The following is a 22,640-nucleotide window of genomic DNA, read 5'->3' on the forward strand; positions in this document are numbered from 1 at the left end:
CAGTCAGCTAAAAGTATAACCCCCAAATTCTGTAAAGGTGCCTAACTTAAAAAAAAAAAAAAAAGCTGGGGCTTTTCTCCCTGGAAAAGCGACGACTCAGGGGAGACATGATAGAAACCTTCAAGATCATGAAGGGCATAGAAAAAGTGGACAGGGACAGATTTTTCAAACTAAGGGGAACCACAAGTACAAGGGGGCACTCAGAGAAATTGAAAGGGGAAAGTTTTAGAACAAACGCCAGGAAGTTCTTTTTCACCCAGAGGGTGGTGGATACATGGAACGCGCTACCGGAGGATGTGATAAACAGGAGCGCGCTACAAGGCTTCAAAGAGGGTCTGGACAGGTACCTGGAGGACAAAGGGATTGAGGGGTACAGATAGGAGTAGAGGTAAGGTTATAGGGACAGGATTAGAGGTAAATTATAAAATTAGTCAGAGACCACTGTTCAGGCAGTGGGCCTGATGGGCTGCCGCGGGAGCCTAGCAGCTTAAGGAATCCATTTCTTGTCCATGTTGATTAGCAACCTGCACTTGAACCAAGAGTGCTTCAGAAATATTCTTCAAATCCACAGTATTTTATCTAACTTCTTTTAACCGAGAAGACTGTATACCATTAATGGTATCCCACAGTGAATCAAGTATCACAACAGCTGGCCTTGACTTTTCCCGCTCCTCTGAAACCAGAATTATCCGGGTCTTAACTTTCATTAGATCACTTACTGTTTCCTGACCCAAGGTTTTGGAAGCAGCTTGCATCAGTTGTTCGTCATTCTTTGGAGCAGACTCCAAATCCTCAGAAGGCAGCCCCCCCCCCCCCGCCCCTTGCTCATAGGTGATATCATCCTGCTCGGGTTCCTCTGCCAAAAGCTGAACTTTTGATGAGTTTTCACACAGGTGCGGGGAGGCCATTCATTCTATGAGGCTTAAAGACGCCCCCAAACTGCTGCCCAATGTAAATACTTCAGGTGCGACTGAAGGAGAAGAGGTCACCAGTCCTGCTGGTGCTTGGAAGAAATCAAGAGCTGGCTGTCATATTCCCCGAGTAGATGGTGCCACCAGGGGGAGGCTCCTGCACTTTTCCTCTCCTTTTCTCCATCAAAAAATGACAGGGAAATAAGATATGGCAGACAAAACTTTTCAAAACACCGAGCCCAGCTCGTGCGGCTTTTCAATTCGGCCTTGCAGCGTGCCTCTATTGCATGACCGTTCAGCACATCCTTCCACTACCACCATTTTGGATATTCCTCATCCCAATTTTTTTTAATTGCCTATTTAGACATTATAGTGAAGTCACTACTGCTCTGGATGCTGCCCTTAGGTCCTCACCACCAGGATTGCTACCCATCTCCCTTCAGGATACACATCTCTTCCAGAAAGGTCCATTGCAGGAATCTCCTTTGGGAAACAGTGGTCTCCCTCACTGAGGGAGTCCTCACTCCTAAGGCTCAAAAGATACTGAATGCTCTTTTGGGTCCTAACCTTCCCTCAAGTCCTCAGTCAGCCTTCCCTGTATACTCCCAGTGAAGTGTTCAGGACAAAAATGCAGTCTTTAATTTGTTCATTCTACTTAGTTGGGGTGATAAAGTAGCATCCTTGAGACCAAGGCAGATGCCCTTTTCTTTTCTTCTTTCCCCTTCCTCCCATCTTCCTTCAGTTCTAAAGCCCTCTTGTAGCACTCAATCACTTATGCAAATGATATGCAGATTTTCTTTTTGGGTTGCTTTTCTTCAGCCCCCATTTTATCCTTAAAGATCTCTCCTTCTCCCCCCACCCCAGTTTCTTTTCATCAGGGTGACTGGCAATACCACTCCTGGGGACAAATCTTTCACCTCTGGGTTTATCCCCACCACAGTTTGGGAATCCTATTCTCAATTCTGACCCATGTCTTGAATCTCTTTGGAGATTTCTGGACATGCCCACCCCATGCCTTCTGGTTCAGAAAGGCCAATATCTCTCCCTTCTCTCTACCCTACCTCCACCAGACTCTCCTCCTGCCCCCTTATCAGCCCATTCACAGAATCTGCCCCTTCATCTCCCTGGGAGAACGCCACATATTGCCTGTGCACACATGGGGATTATCTTCTCTAAGATTTTTATACTTGGCAGGGATTTCTGGGACATGGCTGGGGGAAGGCTTCAGGCCTTCTCTCCCTTTCCTATCACAATATCTTGGCCAACAGGATGTCTGACCTTAGGATGACTAACTTTATTGGCCCTTTTTGACCACAGAAACATCCAAGTGCAAAACATCCAAATCCAGACCATTTGGACATGGGAGGGGCCAGCAGTGTAATGGACTGGACACACAGACATTCAAGAGAGCAGTGGGGCACCTCAGAGGGCACTGCTGTGAACTTCACATAAAGGGTACTAGGTGTATATCTCACCAGAACCCCCTTACAATGTATGGTGAGCCCTTCAAAACTCCCCCAATACTTACTCTACTCATCTGTTTACTACCCCAACAGCCCTTAGGTTGCAGGTGGCACATATAGTAGAATTTTGGTGGCATCACACTTTCCACCAGAAATATAGGGCTCCTTTTACTAAGGTGTGCTAGCGGTTTTAGCACGTGTTAGACGCTAACGCCTCCATAGAGCTTGCATTAGTATTTTTCGTTTAGCGCATGGTTTGCTAAAAACGGTAGAGCACCTTAGTAAAAGGAGCCCATAGTGGTTAGAGTAGCTTATGGGTCTTGGTCCTCCTTTCTATGGCTCAGTCGCCCACTCTTCAGGCTACTTAAGACACCTGTTAAGAAGATGGCCATTAAGAAGTGCTTTGGAGTTACTCTGAGAGATTCAACAAACAAGTAATCAGAAACCAAAACCCTCATTTGCTGTAATTTACAAATTTTGAACATTTGCTGACTGGCATGTCAGAACCAATAAATAAGATAAGTGCTTCACGTTGAATAATAACCTTTTTGAACTATAAATGTTACAGCTATATAAATGATTATTTAGGGGTAAACATTGACAAACGTGGAAGACCTTGCAATGATTGGGTGGTGAGGTGCTTTGAGAGCTTGACCTCCGCTTGCACTTTCAGGTCTCTGAGCATAATTTTTCTATGCTCAAAGTTGATTCCACATATTTAAATACTCGTATATGTTTGATCATTGAGGGAGGCATTATTGCCTTTTAATTTCAAGAGAGCAATGGGGGCGGATAAAAATTCAAAGTACAGGGTGGGGACATGCAGGAGGGGGGTTCAAAAGCTTTAATTGACTAAAATCAGGAGTTGACTGTTTAAACCACTTTTTAAAAAAAATTTCCCCTTTCTAATTGGTTAAATTCATTCATCTAAATTTTAAGAGATATCAATTTAGCCACTCTTGCATGGAGTTTTAATGCTAGCTACATGACAGAGTAGGCAAATGAATTGCAATCCTAAATCCAACTAATCAAATTTTAACCAGCCAGATTAAAGTGAATTTTCAGTCTCAAACTTCTACCACAGCTTGGATTGCTAAATGTTCCAATGCTGCTCTGATGCCCATAGGAATTCTATGAGCGTCAGATCATTTAGCGCTTAGTAGAAACTTCTGCTGTGGCTTAGTAGAAGGGGAGGTTAGCTGCTTAAGTTTGGCTGGAAATTCACTAATAGAGAATGGTTTGAATGATGATTAAAGAGTATACAATGTTAGTAGTATAATGGGTACACCGCATGTCAAAATGATTGACAGCTGTCAAAGATAAGGATCGACCAGTGTTTACTTCTGGGTTAAGCCCCGCCCACTCTCCGCCCATACCATGCCCACTCTCCGTCCAAACCCCGCCCCTTTCTCCCAATGTTTCAAGAAAGTTTTCTTTTGTTCAGTATTATTATAGCATCCTTTAATAAAACACAGTTGGGGAAATTATCAACAAGAGCTACCATTAAGATATGTTATTTTACTGTTAACCACGATTATTAGTAACTAGGGATCATTGCATAAAATGGAACATTTGCTAAGAGAGCACAAGTTACTGGTCAAATAACATGTCTTAATGCTGATAACTAGGCCCAACTTGTTGACAAATTTCACCCACATGTTATTCAAACAACATATAATATATACATAAAGTACTATAATAATATACATGCTTACTCAGGTAGCTGTCGATAATCTCCCGAGTATTGTTCATACTTGTAGTTCACTATGTGCCACTGGGAATTGTAATATTTGGAAGCCTACGAAAAGGAAAAATGTTTTTGTCACTTCTCAATGCACATTAGACCTTGACAAATTCTCGAAAAATATACTACATGGTTTGGGGTTACTTTGATAACAGACTACCTAACTAGTGTGGCAGATATGCACACAAGTTATGTCTGTTTAGAAAGGAAACGTATATGCATAAATGCTACAAATATACTCCCTTCCTACAAAGTTCCCGCATAAATTTATACCTGTTCTGAGGTACATACAACTTTCCTGGATGGCCAGCACTTACGCAAAATGGTGGCTGTCATGATTAAAATAAATCCAGCTATTTAGTACCTGGATACTAGCTCATGCTGAATATCCATTTTCGGCACTGACCTGAAAGTGCTATCCAGTTAGCTAGCTGGATAGAGTTAAGATAGACTTTTTCCTGGTCTGAATAGAGGCACTAATTAGATAACCTCCAGTTCCAGCTACAGACCATCTTGGCACTGTCTGAATGATGAGGAAGTCAGAGGAAAAATAAAGTAACACTATCTGGTTAATGCTGCTGAATATTTCTCTCATTGGCACTTATCTGATTAGCAATACCTGCTAAGTTGTTAAGGCCCTCTTTCACAAATGTGACTTCCGTAGTAGCCCGCGGTAATTGTGCCAAAGCCCTTTGGGAATTAGAAACATAGAAACATGATGGCAGATAAAGGCCAAATAGTCCATCTAATCTGCCCATCCACAGTAACCATTATCTCTTTCTCTCTCCGAGAGATCCCACTTGCCTATCCTAGGCCCTCTTGAATTCAGACACATCTCTGTCTCCACCACCTCTTCCAGGAGACTGTTCCACGCATCTACCACCCTTTCTGTGAAAAAATATTTCTTTAGACTTCATCCTATGCCCAGGGCCTGATTACCCAATAGGCTAACTAGGCATGTGCCTAGGGCCCAAAACGGTCAATGGGCCCCCACCCAAATACAACAACGCCGGCCTCCCCTCGGCATTGACGTATGGCAATGCAGCCAATGAAGCTCCAAGAAGGTACCGCGATGACTGCGTCTGCTGGTCCATCCCCCCCGATGTCACTTACTTCTTTCAGCACACACAGTCATTGTGGGACCTTCTTCAAGCTGCATTGGCTGCATTACCGTCCGTCGATGCCATGGGGGGGGGGGCGGTGTTGTTGTTGTTGGGTGGGGGCCCATTGCCATGCAGGGAAGGAAGAGGGGGGCTGTCTGATGCCGTCTGAAAAAAAAAATGGCTGTGTTGCCGTTGATGCCGGCGGTTGGCTGCATTGGTTTCCATGGATGCCGGGGGGGGGGGGGCCGGTGTTGTTGTCATCGTCGATGCCAGGTGGGGGCCCGTTGCCGTGGGGGGGGGGGGCGCGTTGCCATTGCTGTGTGGAAAGGGTGGTGGAGGGAGAGAAAGGGGGCATATGCTGATGGAATTGGTGTGTAGGGAAAGGGGGGAGACATAAGGGGGAAGGATACTGAATGGATTTAGGTCGGAGGGAAAGAAAGGGGGCTAATGTTGATGGAATTGGTGTGCAAGGAAAGGGGTAAAACAAGGGGGAAGGATACTGGATGGATTTAGGCTGGAGGGAAAGAAAGGGAGCAGATGCTGATGGAAGTAGGGGGAAGAGAGTGAAGGGAAGAAGAGGAGAGGAGAGAGATGCCAGATCATTGGAGGAGGGAATGGAAGAAGATGGATGCCAGACCAATGGGGGTGAAGGGAAAGATGGAAGGGGTAGACATACAGTTTCTGGAAGTGGTATAGGACAGGGTAGTTGGGAAGAGAAACGGAGAGATGATGGACCCTGGGGTGGTGGGGAATGAGGGAGAGATGCTGGATGAAAGGGTAGTTGAGAAAAGGACAGATGGTGGATCTGGGGATGGTGGGGTCCATTGCCGAAGCTGCGGATATGGACATGAAAAAAAGGAAAGATGCCAGACCTCCAAGGGAGGGAAGGGAAATGGAAGGGAAGGACAGAGATGGAAGATGGATGGTTAGCACGGAGAAAGAAGAACACGACAAATGGGCAGGACACCCTGACAAGCGAGTTATCAGAAGACAACCAGAGCCTGGGACCAACAAAAGGTAGAAAAAATAATTTTGTTTTCTGTTTTGTGATTACAATATTTTTTGTTTACACCACAGAGCCGGTGTGGGGTTGGAGAAGTTGTAACCCTATATGTCTGCTAAGACTAAGCCTTAGTCACTTAGGGGTGCTTTTATTAAGCTGCATATTTAGCGTGCACAAAATCAGTTAGCATACCTTAATAAAAGGACCCCTAAGTATCTTAATTAAAAATTTGACCTGCGAATTAGCCTTTTTTTCAGATTTTGGCCCCTTATGTGATTGAGTTTGACACCCCTGTTGTAGAATGAGGCAGTTAGGCGATGTAAATTTGGTTATTAATATAGACTTATATTTCGAATAGTATTACTGCTTTACAATATATTTGAACGCTTTTATATACGTATTGAAAGGGTTCAGAGTTAATGTCCTGGGTAAGTAGATGTGAAGGGAAAGAAGGGGTATTTGTTCAGAGATGTTTGGGGGTTGCATAGAAGAAAAACTGTGCACTGGTATGCTAATCTTTGCTTGTTTTGAATTAAAAAAAAAAAAAGAAATAAAAGTGGAAATAAAAAAGTAAATAAGAAAACAGATAAATGGGGGTGGGGTGTGGGCGGGGCATGGGCGGGGCAGGCCCAGTGGGCCCAGTGTACTTGTGTGCCTAGGGGCCCTCGAAGAATTAATCCTGCCTGCCTATGCCCCTTATTGCAGAGTTTCCTTTCAAATGAAAGAGACTCAATTCATGCGCATTAACATTACATAAGTATTTAAATATCTCTATCATATCTCCCCTCTCCCGTCTTTCCTCCAAAGTATACAGATTGAAAGCTTCAAGTCTGTTCCCATACACCTTATGATGAAGACCACACACCATTTTAATAGCCTTCCTCTGGACCGACTCCATCCTTTTTATATATTTTCGAAGGTGCGGCCTCCAGAATTATACACAATATTCTAAATGATGTCTCACCAAAATCTTATACAGGGGCATCAATACTTCCTTTTTCCTACTGGTCATACTTCTCCCTATGCACCCTAGCATGGCAACAGCTAGCATGGCTTTGCAAAAGTGCGGGTAAATGCCTTTGAATTTTGGCTCCTTCAAGTTTTCTCTTAGGCTCCTGCAGCTGGTGTCATGATTGTTGCAGTTGTCTGCATTTTGCCACATCTGAGTACGTGGAACTGAAGTTCCAGTCATCATGTTGTGGATTTCTTCAGGGCATGCTTTAAGGTCTGCAGTTTGTCTTTAATATAGTGGGTTCTCGAACCTGATTGACTGGGGGTTTGAGGTGGGTAGTTTCCTCATTAAGGAAGGAGATTATGGAGGGAAACTGAGGCGGGAAAGTCTGTTGGTTACAATTTTGAATTTTGGCAGGAAAAATCTGTTGGTCTTAAATTTGAGTTTGGAGGGCAAAATTTGGTGGTCACAGTTTTAAATTCCGGTGGGAATGAGGCTGGAAATTCATTGGGAAAGTTCTGCCTCTGGATGGGGGAGAAAGTTCTGTAGGTCATATTCTACAACTTTTGGAGGGGGAAGAAAATGTTTTATTTGATAAGCTTCTACATGTAGAACTGAATTCTATATATTGAATCTAAAAACGTAGCAGCAAAAACCCACCTAGACACTATTACTAAATTCAAAATATCTCTCCTTTAACAGATGCAGATTAAATTGCAGCTGTTCCAATTCATAATTCCTTCATTTTCTACACATTGCCTGCAACGTCTCCCATACCTACCCATTCCTTGGGTAATGCTTGTGAACCTCCTCCATTCAACCAATCAACCAAAGCACCTAAAGTTAAGTGTGGTTTAAAGAATAACACTTATGCCCAAGAGCTGTGCCTAACTTTAGGCATGACCTTTTACAATAACAGAAAGATGGTGCAAGATCTCAGAACTAAAGTTAGGTGCAGATGTCCCTTACTCTATAATTATGCACGTAACTTTGAGGAATGCCCCCAATCCACCTATGATCCTCCCATTTCCACGCCCACTTCCATCTCCTGGTGTTATGATTTCAAATCTTCGGGCAGCCTTTGGCCTGGTATGCTCAAATGCAGCAAGAACACACATAACTTACTTTGTTCTGTAAGACACGCATGTAAATGGCAGCTCCACCAATGCTCCACCCATTCTTCCCCTTTGTTACCATTTACATTCAGAAGAGTACAATACCTCTGAAAGTGACAAGCATACAGATCCTGCAAAATACCCTATTTGTATGCTCTGCCACACCCATTGCTTTGATCACATAACCTCACGTCTTCTAAGACTACATTGGCTCCCAGTTCATTTTTGCATCATTTTCTAAATCCTCTCCTCACAAGACACTTCACTCAGGCTAACCGACTTATCTATCTTCATTGATCATTCCCTACACTCCTTCCGGAGCTCTCCGCCCCCTGGATGCAATCCACCTGGTTTCCCCAGGCCTTAAGCAGGCCCAGTTTGAGTCCACCAGAAACTCCAGGACCAAGTTGAGAAACCCTGTTCTAATTTGCATTGTATTGTTGGTGTAATTTTACATAAAATTCAGAAGGAAAAACATTCTAAAGAATAGCACAAGCCGTACAGAAAACTTAAGAGCAATATTTGTTCAGTCTGATTTGATAAAATGATGGAATGTCAAATAAAACTTTATCTGCAGATCGCAATACCCTTAAGGGTCTATAAATTCTCAAGAGTAATCACCATAGGAAAATCATCATTCAGTGCTTTGGATACTGCTGATATTTTTCCTATACTAAGTTGTACAGATAATTATCTGGATATGGGCATTGACTATCGCAGATGTCTGGATATATTCTGCCCATGCTCCTGTACTGATCTGGTCAGTCTACTTATCCGTGTGGACGAGTATCATTAATCATGGGTCTTCTGATGCTAAATATTTCACAACCAGATAGCATGGTGACAAATAATTAAACACGGAAGAGTCATAATAAGCATAATGGAACATCTTGAATTGTTCCCTGGAATATCCCCTTATATATTACATTTATTTTACTCATGTATTATTAAAAGTCCCTAAACTAAACAGTAACCCTTCCTTTTACTAAGCCGCAGTAGAGGTTTCTACCATGGCCTAGAGCACTAAATGCTCCAACGCTCATAGAATTCCTATGAGCGAAGCATTTAGCGCTCCAGGCAAGGTAGACGGTTCATAGACAACCCCGCGAAAGACAAAGGCGCGCGCCGACAACTGAGCGCAAGACGGAGGTGCGCGCCGAAGAAAATTACAGTTTTTAGGGGCTCCGATGGGGGGCTTTGTTGGGGAGCCCCCCAGTTTACTTAATAGAGATCGCGCCGGCGTTGTGGGGGGTTTGGGGGTTTTAACCCTCCACATTTTACTGTAAACTTAACTTTTTCCCTAAAAACAGGGAAAAAGTGAAGTTTTCAGTAAAATGTGGGGGGTTACAACCCCCTAAACCCCCACAACGCCCCCACATCGCGGCGCGATCTCTATTAAGTAAAGTGGGGGGTTCCCTCCACACACACCCCTGTCGGAGCCCTAAAAACAGTAATTTTCTGCGGCTCGCACCTCCACACTGCGCTCATTTGTCTGCGCGCGCCTTTGTCCCGGCGCACTTTTGACCTGACACCAAGGTAGAAACCTCTACCGTGGCTTAGTAAATGAGGGCCTACAAATTGATTCAGATTGAGTCCTATTCACTGAGATATTTCTTGCAGAAATGTTATCATTGAAAATTATGTCTTCTAATGCACCAAGGGCTATGCCCATGTGAAGCTTTGATTATGAAGTAGCCTAGAAATAAAGTTTGATAGTACCTGTAATATACTACAGTGAGATAATAAGGCGCTAAACCTTTGAAGAAACATTTTATAATACTACTTTCTTTAACAGGTTGGGAAATCATTTTATAATTATTCCGAGATTCTTTCTTCCTCACTCTCTTTGTTTATCCCTTGCAAGATGCAGTAACAGCCTATTTGTAGGGGGCTGGGAAGAAAGAGCTCCCTCTGGAAAATACTTTTTATGGAAATTGGGATATTTAAATAGAACAGTTTATGATCACTGTCATCGGAGCCAGCTCTGTGGGTGCTGTTGGTATTTGAGCACTCCCAATATTGAACAAACACCTTGAATGTGTCCGAGTGGCAATTTGTTTTGAGTTTAGCACCCCCAATCATTTTCAAAAGTTGGTTCCTATGATCACTGTTAATTTGCTCAGATCTATAAACATATTTTCATGCAGCTGTTGAACTGTGGTGTATACTTTCTACCATCAGAGACGTACTTAGGGGTTCTATCATGCATCTCAAGGCATGTGGACAAAGATCCCTAAGTGATTTACTGCAGACTTCTTTGTATTCCTGAGATTTCCAAAAGTGGGATGCAGTGGAGCGTAGCACTAGAAGCGGCAAGAAATCCCCACGGAAGCAATCAAATAAGCATAACAAAGTGGTAAGGTTGAGACATTCCAGTAGAGATCTTTATTGTCAATAACATAAAAATTTTCAGTGACTCAACACTGCATGCGTTTCGGTACTCAGGGTACCTTCCTCAGGAGTCTTGAAATTTGTTGTTTAAGAACCAAACGGTTGTGTTTTAAAGGTAGGTTTTGAAAAAAAAACAAACCCTGTTGCCTCTCTTATAAAGAAGATTTAGACTGGTGCTCAATTTCACAACCGTTTGGTTCTTAAACAACAAATTTCAAGACTTCTAAGGAAGGTACCCTGAGTACCGAAATGCATGCAGTGTTGAGTCACTGAATATTTTTATGTTATTGACAATAAAGATCCCTACTGGAACATCTCGACCTTACCACTTTGCTTTGTTTGTTTATGTAGAAATGCACCATAAGTTTTGAAAATACAAATTCCAGCTACAGTTGTGAACTTCTGCAAAAATTTAGCAAACAAGATGTTTACCTCTTTCACCAATAAATGTTCTGCTTTTTCTTCTGCATCTTCAGGAACAGTGGAGTAAAGGGTTCGCATTTCCCAAGAAACTGTATCTGTCTAACAATAAATAAAAAAAAGGTTTTAGAGACATTCATTCAGAGAGAACAAAGATGGAAATATCATCTTGTAGGAATATGAATTTTTTAACATGTATTGGCTTGTTCAGATGCCTAACAAATTGCAGGCCCGATATTTAAAAGAACTTATTTGGCTATGTGGGTCCCAGCTGAAAATTGGCTGAGACCTGCATAACCTCCGGCGGCCAGCCCCACTTAAATTAACACTGGATCATCTGGGCTGGTGCCCAGACATGGTATGGCACTGATTATCTGAGGCTAATTTAACCGGCAATGGTCAGTTTTTAAAAGCATGCTGAACGCTGCCAGCTGAATATTAATCTGTAAGAATCTAAGCGATTAGCACAATAATAAAAGGAATAGGAGAGGTTGGTCTTTCATAATTACTACTGAAATTCAACTTATTGGACACACTCTGGAGGAAAGGAAGTATGTGGAAAAGTTACAATATATTGAAGAGAAGTTAGGAAGAAGAGCACAGAATATAGACAATAAATGTAATCAAATTGCAAACTTTTACTATCACTGCTTTAAACCAAACACCTTAGGAAGGGTTGCTAAAAAGTTCTCAGTCCAGCCAAATAGAGAATGATGCGGAGCCATAAAACTTACAAGTTAATCCATACTTTTCTTGACACATTTCATTTCAGTGAGGCAAATGCATCTAGTAAATGGGCACAAGAATAGAGAAACTGAGCCATTGTGACATCACCGATGAGGCTGGCTCTTAGGCATTGGTGGAATGAGGCATTATGACATCACAATACGAGGGGCTGCTGAAAAGTTCTCAGCCCAACCAAGAAGAGAATGATGTGGAACCATGAAACTTACAAGTTATTCCGCACTTTTCTTGACACTTTTCATTTCGTTTCATATCATTGAAACAAAAAGTGTCAGGAAAAGTGTGGAGTAACTTTTAAGTTGCATGGTTCCACATCATTCCCTTTTTGGTTGGGCTGAGAGAACTTTTCAGCTGCCCCTCGTATTACACTGAGACTGAACACATGGCCCTTCTCTCATAAACAAGCATAAAGAGGAGTTTTTGTGAGGATTGTAATCTGTTATGTGATCTAAGTATTGAGCAACATTTAACAGGGCCAATTGCCTACTAAAATGAGCATTGCCCAACCAACCCTGTCACTAGGGTATCACAATATATGAAAAGCAAAGGTCAACAAACACACTGGCGGTGATACACTTTTATTGGGCTCATTTACAATATTTCAGGCTAAGTTTCAAGTAGACACAAACATTTGTTTTCTATTTAAATTAAAATGCAATAAAAAGTTTCATTTTTTTATGAAGGAAAACCCTTCTGAAATTCATGGTTTTTTTTTTTTTTTTTCCATTTGTTTCCATTCCAGAAATGAAAGATAAAATAAAATTACAAACTGAAACATGTAGGCCTTCTCCTATATCCCCAGTCTCCTATATCCCCAGTACCTATATCCCCAGTACCAGAAACTCTCAATTAAGAATATAAGAACATAAGCAATGCCTCCGCTGGGTCAGACCTGGGGTCCATCGTGCCCAGCAGCCCGCTCACGCGGCAGCCCAACAGGTCTAGGACCTGTGCAGTAATCCTCTATCCTCTATCTATACCCCTCTATCCCCTTTTCCAGCAGGAAATTGTCCAATCCTTTCTTAAACCCTAGTACCATACTCTGCCCTATTACATCCTCTGGAAGCGCTTTCAAGGTGTCCATCACACGTTGGGTAAAGAAGAACTTCCTAGCATTCGTTTTGAATCTGTCTCCTTTCAACTCTCCTGCCAGGGTCTGTTGTGAAAATGCCACCAGTCAGCTCTGAGACAGTGCCATTTTCCTGTATGACCACATTACAGCATAGAACTTGTAGATTGTGAGCCCACCGGATAGACATGGAAAAATGCTTGAGTGTCTGAATAAATTCATGTAAAACATTCTGAGCTCCCTAGGGAGAACGGTATAGAAAATTGAATGAATAAATAAATAAATAAATGATGCTAACCTCAGGGCTTGCTGGTGTCATGTTGAAAACTGTTCAAACATAAACCTGATCCCCTATATATGATGGTCCTTCAAAAGGTTTTTGCACTTTAATATTTTGGGGGAAATGGTTGGGACAGGAGAAGTGGTAAGAGGGCATGTCATGTCATGTGACTAGTTCATCAGACAAAACAGGGTGATCATGTGGAAAAGGGATATCATTTGATTTTGAGATATTTTAATAAATAGTGTTAAAAAAATTAAAAGTGTGGAAACTTTTTGAAGATCCCTCGTAGAACATATTTGAAACATAGTTTTGTCTTGGATGATTTATGATATACATTAAAAAATGTGTTGAGATGAACTTCTTCATCAGAGACTTTCAGTCATGGTTTTTGCAAGCTATTAATGTTTCTACAGCTTTGAAATGCATATAAATACTTCTAAAAAATCTGCTAGGTAGTTGATTATATATGGTGGTCTATAAGGTCTTGAGTTTATTAGTTATACATTAGTGTATAATTTTATATTTTAAAAGATGGATCAGTCATTTTGATAATGACATCTGGCAGGCCAACAGAAACTAGGGGTTCTCTCATGTCTCATTTTGACGACAGACTCCACAAATAGGATAAGCAGAGTAATGGGATGGTAGCGTATAGGCCAGGGCTACTCAGTTTCAATCTTTGAGGTCCACAGGCATTTCAGGTTTTCAGGATATCCACAATGAATATGTATGAGAGAGATTTGCATGCATGCCTCCTTGTTATGCAAATCTCTCTCATGTATATTCACTGTTTTGCTCATGAAGGCTGTTTCAAGGATCATTCCTTACTCAAGCCATACCCGGCACTATGACAGTGTAATTTAATGTCAAAGATGGTTAAAGTCTTTAAAGAAAGAAACATTAAAAATTTACAACTAAAAAAATTGGGGAAAAAAACCTGAATGACAAATTAATTGATTAGTGATGATGTGGGTGCATTATACTCATTGGCACAGAATATGGTTCCCTATTAAGAGGCACTGCTGAGGTCTCTATAAAATTAATTTGAGTCCAGGACATTGAACATTCTTGACTTCTGTTCCTTGAGCACTGTTCCATCTAAGCTGAGCAGGAGTTGTCCAACTGCATTGTTGCCAGTAGGGGTCGGTGTTTCATTGTTGTGTTTTCAATTACAAGAGACATGCAGGTTCCCTGGAGACCTGCAGAGCTTGCTTGTCCCTTACTATTTAAAATACGATAGTGAAACAGCACACACTGTCAGGGCTGTAGGTGGAAGAATCCCACTCAACTTAAGGTCTTGAGGTCTATGTTTTCATGTCATTACCATAGCCACGTTTCTAACCAGGCAAAGACAGGCCTGTTTTTTATTTGCTCCTATTTGCCTGGTTAGATATGTACGCATCGGCATTGAATATTATCACTGCCTGCATAAAACTTACAGCTCCGCTTAACCTCTTCCTTGGGAGAGTGGGACAATCAGCAAGGCCATATCTGTAGGGCCAGTTCAGCAAGGCCATTTCAGCGTGGCCAGTTCAGCATGGGACAGTTCATCACAGTCATTTCATCACGGCCCATTCAGCATGGGCTGTTTAATCTCTTAATATTAAGAAACCCTCTCAAAGTCAACCTTTTGCCCCGTAAGTCTTCCCTCTGGACAACTTTCTGTTCCAGTATAAAGGGAAACCTTACGATGTGCCTTATTGATCTGTGATGATGCCAACCTTCCCTCCTCCCCCACACTTTCAAACCTCGAAGTCACCAGATGATGCAGAGGCAGGAGAAGAAGACCACAGGTAGGTGAAGGGAATGGAAAGGAGCACCAGTGGGGTGAGGGGGGCTATTCCTCCTTCTCTTTCAAACCTCACAGCTTTTGCAAGGTAAGTGCTTGCCATTACAAAGGCCTCAATGAAACTGCTGTGGTTAAACGGCCATGCTGAACCGGGCTGACTGAAACAGCTATGCTGAACTGGCCATGCTGAATTGTCCTAGACCCTTTCCCTGGACCACCCCAACACTGCCCAGTGAATGCCTTGTCAGTCAGAAGAGATAGTCAGCGGCATTGCACAGTTAAACGCTATTGTATATCACCTCCTGATCCACTCAGTGTAATTTAATCAGATAGAAACCTCTCCTTCCAAGTTAAATAGTTTTGACTATCAGTTCAACATGCACTGTAAGAAATGGTATTACGTACAACTTGTTTGTTGGTCTTCATTTCTATATTCAAGTGGACTAAAACCTAAGTCATAATATTTTATTCATAATATATGGAGAGATTTAAAATATTCAATCCGTTTTTCTCGTGTAACACACTAATAACTCCTAAAAATAGGCTAATGCTAGATAGAGTCTATCCCTATAAAAGATTTTATTAGAGACTATGGATCTCAAGTGCCCGCAGCTATTCGCCGTCAGAACTACTTCTGGAAGGCCGGGTAGAAAACTACACCCGAGCTAAGTAAAAAAAACCTTATAAGCAAAGTCCTATAAAAGGGGCGAAAGTATATTTATATATTTAAAGATACATAAGTCACATAAATGTTATTTTAAGATGAGTCCATAGAGGCAAATAAAATTTAAAAATTAGAAATTAAAAAACAGACAGTTGGACCGATGATAGCGCGCATATAGGCTATTAGCCAAGACTGGTTCTGACGGCGAATAGCTGCGGGCACTTGAGATCCATAGTCTCTAATAAAATCTTTTATAGGAATAGACTCTATCTAGCATTAGCCTATTTTTAGGAGATTGAAAATATATCACGCTCTGCATTTTTCAGTGTTTTAACAAACATCTAAATAATATGCAGGGTACAAAAAGTTGCAAGGTACTTTCATTATCATGATCTCATTATGTTTATTTTGGTGACTCTTTCATTAAAGCAGAAATCTACTTCCCTTCTGAGAATTAGAAGCATCCAGAGCACTGCAGGCTGCCTTGCCACAAAGACACTTCCTGTTTAACAGCTTGCTTTACTTTAGAAATGAGCACAGTTTGTATGAAAGCCGGCCAGCGATTGCATTACGTTTCACCATATGGTAGATGAATGTTTTAATAGAGAGAGGGAGCAGATTCCATTATGAAAAGTAGACAAAAGTTCTCAAGGGCAGCTACAATCGGTTATAAAGAAAAGCTAAGGAAAGAACTTGTATCCAATCAAAACATAATCTTTATTAAATGAAACCAGATGCTTTAGATGACTATAGCTATTCTTTTTTCTTAAAAGAATCTTATTTCCTTACTTATGCAAATGCTAAGTCATGAAACAAGAGCATTCATTTTTCATTAGCTATTGTAGAAGTCAGCTTACCTCTATCCAACACAGAAAATAAGATCATGAAACAAGCTGTAAGTGATGCCTTTTAATTAGACTAAGGCAGGGGTGTCAAACTCAGGCCCGTGGGTCAAATTTGCCCTTCAGGGTAATTAAAATTGGCCCACGAGAAAATACCCTGTTCCTTCTCTCCCTAATTCTCATTGTCCACCATCTGTCTTCTGGTTTTTCATTCTCACCTTCAAAGCAGCCTGCAGAGGATCGCTGGTCGGCTGTAGCAATCCTAGCAGGCTGCCTTAGCCTCCGCAGCACGTTTCCTCTGCTGTGGTCCCATATATCAGAGGAGAAGCCGTGGAAGCCGAAGGAAGCCTGCTAGGATCGCTACAGCCAACCGGCGATCCTCTGCAGGCTCCTTTGAAGATAAAACTGGAAAGCTGGAGGGCACTAGAAAGAAGGGTGAAAACATGCAGACCTTCGGGGGGGGGGGAGGGGCGGGCCCTGGTGTAGAAGTACGCAGAGGGAGGGAAGGAGGGATCCAAACAGATGTGCATATGCCGGATTGAGAGGGGGAGGGGAATACGTAAAGGGTCTAAAAATAGAGGAGAGGGAGAGAGATGGTGGACAATGGGATGGAGGGAGGGAAGATGATAACAGGGCTTTTAATTGAGCCACAGCAGCTTCCATTTAGGTGCTTCTTCCTGACATGTGATATGATATCTTAGGGATCTCCTAAGGTATCATATCACATGTCAGGAAGAGGCACCTGAATAGCAGCTGCTGTGGCTCAATGGGTAAAAGCCCTGTTTCCATCTTCCAAAGTTCATGGGTTCAAATCCCAACCAGCTCCCCCAGCACATATTCCTATTTTATTAGCGTCATTCTACTTCCTGGTGCACCTTGATGATCTCACAATGAGGTTGCACAGCTGGAGACACCCATTTGCTCTGAATTAGAAGCCATGGATCATTTGTATCTCTTTTTTTTTTTTTGTTCTTAACCGTTTGGAAATGAAGTTATCTATGCAATATATATATTTTTTCATGAGCCTTGCTTAATGCAGCTCTTTCAAGACTTTGCACATTGCAGCACTCTTTACTTAGAAAAAGAGAAGCTTTTTAAGTAAGTAATATAAAGATATCTTTTCATGAGTTGTGCTTGTTAATGGATCTTTTCCTATAATTAGCAAATACCATTGCTGATTGCCCAAAAAAATTAGAAGATTTTGCAGGCAATATATCTGTATTCATGTGCCCTGTTTATGTGGGCATTATTAAATGTATTTTGAGCTTAATAAAGTGAAAATAAAAGCCCCATAAACCTATTTAGCAGAACACATTGGAGACATCCAAAGCCCGCCTAAGTCCTGTCTATTTAACTCACGTCTATCTACCACCCAAGTCATGCTCCAAAGTAGACCTGCTTTTCAATCGCCTACAATATAGGTGTTAGGTAGATGTACTCGAGCGCTCAGAAATAGACTAATCACACTAGTGACGTCCACATCAAAGCCAGTCCCACACCATGCCTATGATACGTTTATACCATGCCTACTTTTTAGGCGCAGCTTCTTCCAATTGGCATCCACAAAATTGTGGACATCCATTTGTAGAATCGTGTCCATCGTTTGGACGTCTATGTTCCAATTAAGGCTTGTTAAAGTCATTAATTGGACTTACTATCCACTTAATTTTGATGCCTAAGCCGTTGGATGTCGACATCGTGGACGTCTACAGTTGGACGTCCTTTACAGAATCTACCCCAATGTGTGCTCTTTAGTTGCCTTTTATTAGTTCCTCTATATTCAGAGTTCACAATGAATTACAGAATTTCCAGATCAGAACATTATCTCATATTTTGTGATGCTCAAGTAAAAGCTGCACCATCTTCAATTTTATTGCACTTACTTTAAATCTTGATGACATTGCTGTCTTTGTTTGATGTATGTCTCATCTGTCTGTCTTGAACTATCTATTATGCATATTTGCTTTACTGCATTCACCTGGTATAACCTACAGAAATCATTATAACAGAGCAATGTTTTTCTAGCACAGCTGAGCAATTGTATTTTTGCAGATTTGAATTTTCATGCCAATTCAGCCTAATGTAGACATTATGTGGGGAAATTTTCAGAGTGCATCTCCTTAAAGGGAAATTTATAAGCTGAAGTGAAAGTTGGAATTTGCAGTAGTTACTGCATTACCTATGGCACTTCTAACTTAGTACCACATATTAGTGACTTATGTGGTATATGAATAATACAAGTTATCAGCTTTTCTTGTTCCGATTCCTAGATGCACCGGACCACTAATACATGATCCACTGCTCCCAAGAAGGTAACTTAAATGGGCTTGAGCATTAGAAAAGGCAATAGCAATAGAAGACCCTCTTCCCCCGCAGTGGCGTAGCAAGGGTGAGAGGTGCCTGGGGGTGGATGCACCCCTCCCCTGCCCTCTTCTCCACGTCCCCCATCTCCACATGCTCCTTCCCCACCCCCTTATGTCGCTCGCGCACCGCTTTCCTTCCCCCGTACATCTGTAATGTTCCTGGCATAAGCAGCAACCCCCAAGCTGCTGTTGCGCCAGCGTTGGCTCGGTGTGGGTCCAGGAAGTGACATCAGAGGAAGAGCTAATGCTGGTGTGACAGCAGCTTGGGTATTGCTGCTCATGCCAGGAACGTTACAGAGGTATGGAGGAAGGGAAGTGGCACACATGTGGCTATGCCATTGTTCCCCCATATTCATCAGCAAAGGTACTCCCTCCCTCTTGAGTAGACTACTAATCTTCTGAAGGCATTCTTTATAACTTTAGTCCAAGTCCATCCCTTCCCTGGATTCCTGGTCAAAGACCCCCCTCCTCCCAGGGACCCCTACACCTCTTAGAACCTCCAAGGGCCTACCAAACACAATCTCTGGTTGGTCCTAACTCTTATGGCTCCTAATTCAAAATGGAGTTCAAAAACCCAAAGGAATGGTGGTGAAGAACTTATGGGGGTGAAGAACTTATGTTCACAACAGAAGAGAGAGACTTGGGTGTGATTGTATATGATGATCTTAAGGTGACTAAACAGCTTGAAAATGTGGCAGCAAAAGCTAGAAGGATGCTAGGGTGCATAGGAAGAGATATGGCCAGTAGGAAAACAGAGGTATTGATGCCCCTGTATAAGACTCTGGTGAGACCTCATTTAGAATATTTTGTACAATTCTGGAGACTGCACCTTCATAAAGATATAAAAAGGATGGAATTGGTCCAGAGGAAGGCTTCTAAAATGGTGTGTGATCTTTGTCATAAAGCATATAGGAACAGACTTAAAGATCTCAATATGTATACTTTGGAGAAAAGGCACGAGAAGGGATATATGATAGAGACGTTTACAATGCCTTTGTGGCATAAATGCACATGAGTTGAGTCTCTTTCATTTGAAAGGAAGCTCTGCAATGAGAAGGCATAGGATGAAGTTAAGAGTTGATAGGCTCAGGAGTAATCTAAGGAAATACTTTTTTACAGAAAGGGTTGTAGATGCGTGGAACAGTCTCCCGGAAGAGGTGGTGGAAACAGAGACTGTGTCTGAATTTTAAAAAGTGTGGGATAGGCACAGGGGATCTCTCAGAGAGAGGAAGAGATAATGGTTACTGTGGATGGGCAGACTGGATGGGCCATTTGGCCTTTATCTGTCATCATGTTTCTATGTTTCTAATCCCTAGTGGTAGTGTCATGCTACTATCTTTAAGAGTCAAATTGCCATTTAAGGACCATCTGTAACATGCCCCTTCCAACTACACATCTCTATATTTTCCTCATGTAAACAATGTCTTTCTAATTACAATTATCTTGCTCTAACCATTTACCCATGTAAAAGTCACTATGTACATCTGTAAAAATCACAAAATTTCTAAAATGACCTCTATACTCTTTTTATATGAAGGATATTTCCAACTTCCTCTCTGACCATTCATAGGATTCACATCTATCTCCCACCTCTCTTAGCCTTATGCCTATGGTCTCCAGTTCCTCAAGCGTTTCTTTAGCTAACAGGGCTTGGAGAAACGCACAAATGCATTTGCTATCACATCCCTTTGGCTGGCAGGACCTAGGAATCTCTCATCCTTGCAACTCTACACATTGGTTCCTCGTTCTTCTTTTCATCTACCAGAATCTGGGAAACTGTATCAGCCACTTAGCTGGTAGGATCACTGGAATTTTACCAGTCCCATGCTTCTGTCTGCTAAGGATCGACTGTCATTTGCAACATGGAAAATTTCAATAATATATTTTATGTCATTGAATGTTATAAACAAACATAAATAGAAAGAAACATTTTAGGCTTAATATTGAAAACAAGGTGAGCTCCTAAATTTATGCTCCTGTTCATCTCCTATTTTCAGCCAAACTTAGAAGCATAAGCTTTCAGCTAAAAATTCATCTTAATTTAGGATTTTGAAAGTTCTGCTTATAAATTTAGGCCTGCTATCACTTGCCTAGACTGAGTTAAGCCTAATGATGAAAGTCAGTGCTAAGTACAAAGGGTCTGATTCTATAAACAGAATCACGCCTAGTGGAACCTAAGTAGCTAGGTGTTAAAATCCTTAGGCACACTCCATTTAGGCCAGGTTTTTCTTGGCCTAAATGATTGTGCCTAAAATAGGCACCTAGCGGCGCCTAAATCATTCCATGCCCAAACTCCACCCTAAATCTACCCCTAACCATGCCTACTTTCCATGTAGGGGCTGGTAGACATCTTGGTGTAGAAGTGTCCCTTGAGGTGGTAGGCGCCTACTGAGATTGGTGCCTACTGTCAAATTAATTTTGAAATAATTTTTAATTGGTTTTTAATGGCGCTGTCAATTATCAGTGATGATTAAGCCAATTTTAAAAATCTAAGTTAGGTGCATAGATCGGATAGGCATGCAAACCTAGGCGCCTAACTGTAGGCATCTTTTATAGAATCAGGGCCTGGGCTATAAGTATTTCCCACCCTAAATCTGTTCCTATTCTACCCACTTTTTATGCTCCTAAAATTAGGCATTTAGGCCAAAATTCTGTACAGGATATGCTGCAGTTAGGCAACGGTAGACACCCTACTGCTGCCTAACTGACCAATCAAGGGGCACATTTCTAAAAAAAATTGAAGGCACTGTTCTAAGGCACCAGTCTCATACCTATGCAGGTTTATAGGGACATCTATGATCACCTAAGACCGGCAGGGGCGTGGTTTGCGCCGGAAGTGACCTTAGGTATCCATAGGCATCCCTATGCGTCTCCATAGGCGTGAAACCTGTGGCTTAAATGTAGGACTTTAAAATACTGGCCTACATTTAAGGCACTGTGTGAAAAACACAGCCACACTCCTATAAACAGCGCCAGTGAATGATTGACACACAATCAGCGACTGTTTCTTAGGTGGCCGCCGATGCCAGCATCGTTTAATAGAATCAGAGCCTTAGTGAAACTGTAGAACTGATATTCAAAAGGGTTTAGTCAGTCAGGAAGGTATCCTGCCCAATTAAACCCCACTGAGATACCCATCTATCAATAGTCGGTAGTAGTCAAATGGCATTACAACTGAATATTGCCTGTGACCACCCAGGCACTGTCTGGCTAGTATTGGGTGGAGCTTGGGCCAGTTAGTGACGATATTCATTCTGCTAACCAGTCACGAAAGTAGATAAGAGTGAGGACAGCAAAAAGGCTAGCCTAACTTTATCTGCCAAGCTAGCTATACACCAGTGTGAAAACTGGCTAGTACATAGTTAGCTTCTAGGTCACCACTATAACCTGGATATTTAATGTCTGCGCCCAGACACGGCCCAGTATTAAAAATCTGAGCTCAGTTCAGCCCGCAGCTGTGAGCGGCTTAAAAACTGCCGACCACTGTAGACTGAATATTGACCCCCTTTGAGTATAACGTTATGCACTCAGCCCTAGAAAAATGTAAAAAAGAGGCCAATTTATTAGCATAACTCAGTATCAGGTCCAAAGATAACAGAGTCAAGTCAGTGGAAAAATTCATAGACAGGCAGTGGATAACAGATGGAGTGTTTGAACTCATCTTCAGCCAGATGTACTGTATGTGAAATTATTTCAGCTGAAGTAGCCTGTTTTGTGTAAAGTCTTTTCTTTGGAAAACTAATCCTATGTGGAGTGTATTATTTACACATTTAAAACTTGGATT

The 22,640-nt window shown here is 41.9% G+C and overlaps 1 protein-coding gene across 8 annotated transcripts in view; it reads right to left on the reverse strand.

The window, feature by feature from the left end:
• DOCK10 (dedicator of cytokinesis 10) overlaps positions 1–22,640 on the reverse strand; it is a 432,092-nt gene that overhangs the window by 234,881 nt on the left and 174,571 nt on the right. For all 8 annotated transcript variants that reach the window (XM_033958682.1, XM_033958685.1, XM_033958678.1 and 5 more), the window contains 2 exons: positions 11,115–11,204; positions 4,090–4,172 (listed from right to left, as the gene is read on the reverse strand). In XM_033958682.1, the coding sequence (XP_033814573.1) occupies positions 4,090–4,172; positions 11,115–11,204 (173 nt within the window). The remainder of the gene's footprint in view (positions 1–4,089; positions 4,173–11,114; positions 11,205–22,640) is intronic.

Source organism: Geotrypetes seraphini, chromosome 9, assembly GCF_902459505.1.
Source record: "Geotrypetes seraphini chromosome 9, aGeoSer1.1, whole genome shotgun sequence".
Taxonomy (NCBI): Eukaryota; Metazoa; Chordata; class Amphibia; order Gymnophiona; family Dermophiidae; genus Geotrypetes; species Geotrypetes seraphini.